Raw genomic sequence first — 3,284 nt, 5'->3', positions numbered from 1 at the left:
TGGGGACCCATCACCTGTCTGACTTCTATCTACAAAATTTTTGCTCTAGCCCTGGCCAGAAGACTTATCCCCTTGATGGACACAATCATCCTCAAAGAGCAAAATGGGTTCATTAAAGGAAGATTCATTCTGGATGCAATTATTTCTCTTTGGGAGGGCATGGAATATGCCTATGAAACTGATCAAGACTTTCTGTTCTTCAAAGTTGATTTTGATAAAGCCTATGATAGAATTGAGTGGGACTTCATTCTGCAAGCTTTGCATGATATTGGTTTTGGTAAAAGGTTTATAAAGTTTGTGCATGTCCTTCTTGGAAAAGCTTATGCTAAAGTAGCCATAAATGGAGAATTAACTGACCTCATTACTCTCAAAAGATCCATAAGGCAAGGGTGTCCCATAGCACCCCTGCTTTTTGCTATAGTTTCAGATGCTTTGGGATGGTTGGTAAAGGATCAGATGCATAAAGGCTTGCTCAAGGGTATTCAAATTGCTGGCACAGATGTTGATTTATGCCTACAGATGTTTGTAGATGACACTAATGCTCTGTGTAAACTTGATCAGGGGTCTGCTGATGCATTTCTGAACTGTTTAAATACTTTCTGTATAGCCAGTGGCTCCCAGATTAACCATCAGAAAACAGGAGTTAAAGCTTCAAAAGGTTCAGTCCCACAATCAGTGATTGATGTTGATTGCCAAATTCTTCCTGATGGCCACATTTTTAGATTACTTGGCATACCAATGGGCTTTAAGGTGACAATGGCCCAAAGGTGGGACTGGGTCATGGACAGATTCAGGAAGAAGGCTTTGATGTGGCAAAACATGCAACCTAATCTGGCTGCCAGATCCTTTGTGCTCAATCACTATATCTTGCCATCCATAATTTACTACCTATCTTGCTGGAAACCCACCAAACAGCAGTTGAACCAGGTCATAACCCTTGCAAGAAGATTTCTGTGGGGGGGCACATATCAAATACATAAGGTTGCAAAAGTTTCTTGGAACACTTGTTGTATGCCCAAAATAAGAGGTGGTCTGGGCATTTTGAATCTAGAAAAGCTAGCCCACAAGATGGCAGGTAAGTGGATAGCTAGATATGTGTCTTCTGATGATTTTTGGGCTTGTCTTATCAAAAGAGATATTAGCAAATTTTTTGTACAGTCTTATAAAGCTTGGAAAAATCTCTCCTTGTGGGATACTATCACTTCCTCTGTCAAGCTGACACCTGCAGGCAGCACCCTAACTGTTGCTCTTTGGAAATCTTGGTTTGAGATTAGAAAAAGCATGCATATCTCCTTGAAAACTGCCTTGTCTCATGAATTTCTGATGCAAGACTCTATATGGACTGGTCTCATCCCTCAGAAAACAAGAAGAAAGATTAATATCAAGGCTCATAAATGCTTCAAAGCAGGCTTCCACAAATGGGCAGACCTGTATAGAAATGGTGAATGGGTCTCAGCTGAAATGCTTTCTAACACTAATCTCTCTCCTGGCTGTTGTTCTGAACTCTTGAACAGGATTACTGAGCTAAAAGGTCTGCTCCAAACTGAAGAGACTGCGAGGACTAAGCATGGAAATATCAAAGAATGGGCCTGGAAAGCCATTTCCAGCTACAGCATGGTTCCAAATTTTGATGAAGCACTAAGGAAGAATCTGAATAAGAAATGGAACTTGCAATGGAACTCAAGACAATGGAGCTACAGATTTAAGTGTATTTGGAGTTTTGCTTACCCCATTAAGCATAGCTATCTTGCCTGGTCCATTATGCATCAAGGTGTATGGACTGGAGCCAGAGCACTTAAAGCAAAAATTGGAGATGGAAAATGCAAAAGATGTCAGGCTGAAGAAGACTTATCACACATCTTTTTTGGCTGCAAAGCTAACAAGAGAAAGCTGGAGATAATTCATTACTGTTGTTCGAGCCTTCACCCTCAACCTCTTACTATTAATGAAATCCTCCTTGGAGAATGTAATAGACTCGACATCCCCCTATGGAATCTATGGAGAATGGAGTATTTATGGGCCTGCTGGACCCAAAGGAATGAAGCAATCTTCCAATCTCAGTTCAAAGACAACTCTCGTGTTTTCTCCATGGAGCTTAAAAGAATAGCTGTTAAATCCTCCAAGCAGATGATAGAAGTGTACAATCAGCCTCTTAACTCTATTCAAAAGTGCCTAAGGTGGAAGTGCTGGCGTGATGCCATGCTCTCATTTTATTCCTCAGATAGACTTAGGATGATTTGTTTGGCCTTATCTTTGTAAAGATGTCGGGATGCCTCTCTTCCCTCTGGTGAGGCACTGTTGTAAAGCTCCACCCCTTTTTTGGCTTGCCCAAAGGGCAAAGGCTATAGAGATCACTTCTCTTTTTGCTGACTAAAATAGGAAAAAGATTGAGTTGTATTTTTAAGCATTTTTTGACATGTCAAAAATGTTGATTGGTTGAAATAAGATAGTGGGTACTCATTGAAATGAATTGTGTAAATCTAATGATGGGAATGTCTTGAGTTTTGAAATATGAAATGAACTCTCATATATCAAGGAAAAGATTTTGGGTTGCCCAATGCCTTTGGAAGCATGAAAGGTTGACAGCCTTACATGTGATAAAGCCTTAGAGGCTCCACAAATCCCAAGAGTCACCTTTTCATTTTGAAATTTGTGTTATCCACCTTTTCATTTTGAGAATTTGGTTCACCCCTTTAAACTTGAGGTAATAGATTAAATTTGTCATTTTTGTTAGTTAAAACCTTATGGAAGGAATTTATCATTTAGGCTTTTCATTTTGAGAATTTGGTTCACCCCTTTAAACTTGAGGTAATAGACTAAAGTTTTCATTTTTGTTAGTTAAAACTTTATGGAAGGAATTTATCATTTAGGGCTTTAACCTTTAAAGATTTTTTATTTTTATTTTTAAAGATTTTAAAGCTAAGTTAGAACTTAAAGATGTAGAACTTTTAAAGTAAGGCCTCCCATGATCCAATGAGTACCTACAGTTTTTTTTTTTACTAGGTAAAACTTTGAATTAAAGAAAGTGAAAATGTTACATGGATCCACAAGTAAGGGGAGGGTCACCTAAGACGCTAGAGTTTTAGGACTTAGAACTTTAAAACTTTTAAAGTGGGATTTACAACTTAAAGATCTACAGTTTTAAATTATTAAAAAGTGTTCTAGAGCTTAAAAATGTAGAGTTTTTAAAGTAGGGTGTAAAACATAAGCATCTAAAGCTTAGGGTGTAGAGTTTAAGGGTGCTTTTTTAATTCAATTCTATGTGCACGCTTATGTTTTTTTTT

General features: G+C 38.1%; 1 protein-coding gene across 1 annotated transcript; it reads left to right on the top strand.

The window, feature by feature from the left end:
• Positions 1-519: 519 nt before the first annotated feature.
• Positions 520-2,259, top strand: LOC147462081 (uncharacterized). Its single transcript, XM_086507048.1, has one exon. The coding sequence runs from the start codon at positions 520-522 to the stop codon at positions 2,257-2,259; it is 1,740 nt and encodes a 579-aa protein (XP_086363174.1).
• Positions 2,260-3,284: the final 1,025 nt, after the last annotated feature.

This window comes from Adiantum capillus-veneris, chromosome 3, assembly GCF_014529385.1.
Source record: "Adiantum capillus-veneris isolate H3 chromosome 3, ASM1452938v2, whole genome shotgun sequence".
Classification (NCBI taxonomy): Eukaryota; Viridiplantae; Streptophyta; class Polypodiopsida; order Polypodiales; family Pteridaceae; genus Adiantum; species Adiantum capillus-veneris.
This window is presented reverse-complemented; position numbering and strand designations above follow the sequence as displayed.

Excerpts from the sequence above, each read along its gene's own strand:
- LOC147462081 (XM_086507048.1), top strand. The coding sequence starts at position 520 with ATGTTTGTAGATGACACTAATGCTCTGTGTAAACTTGATCAGGGGTCT.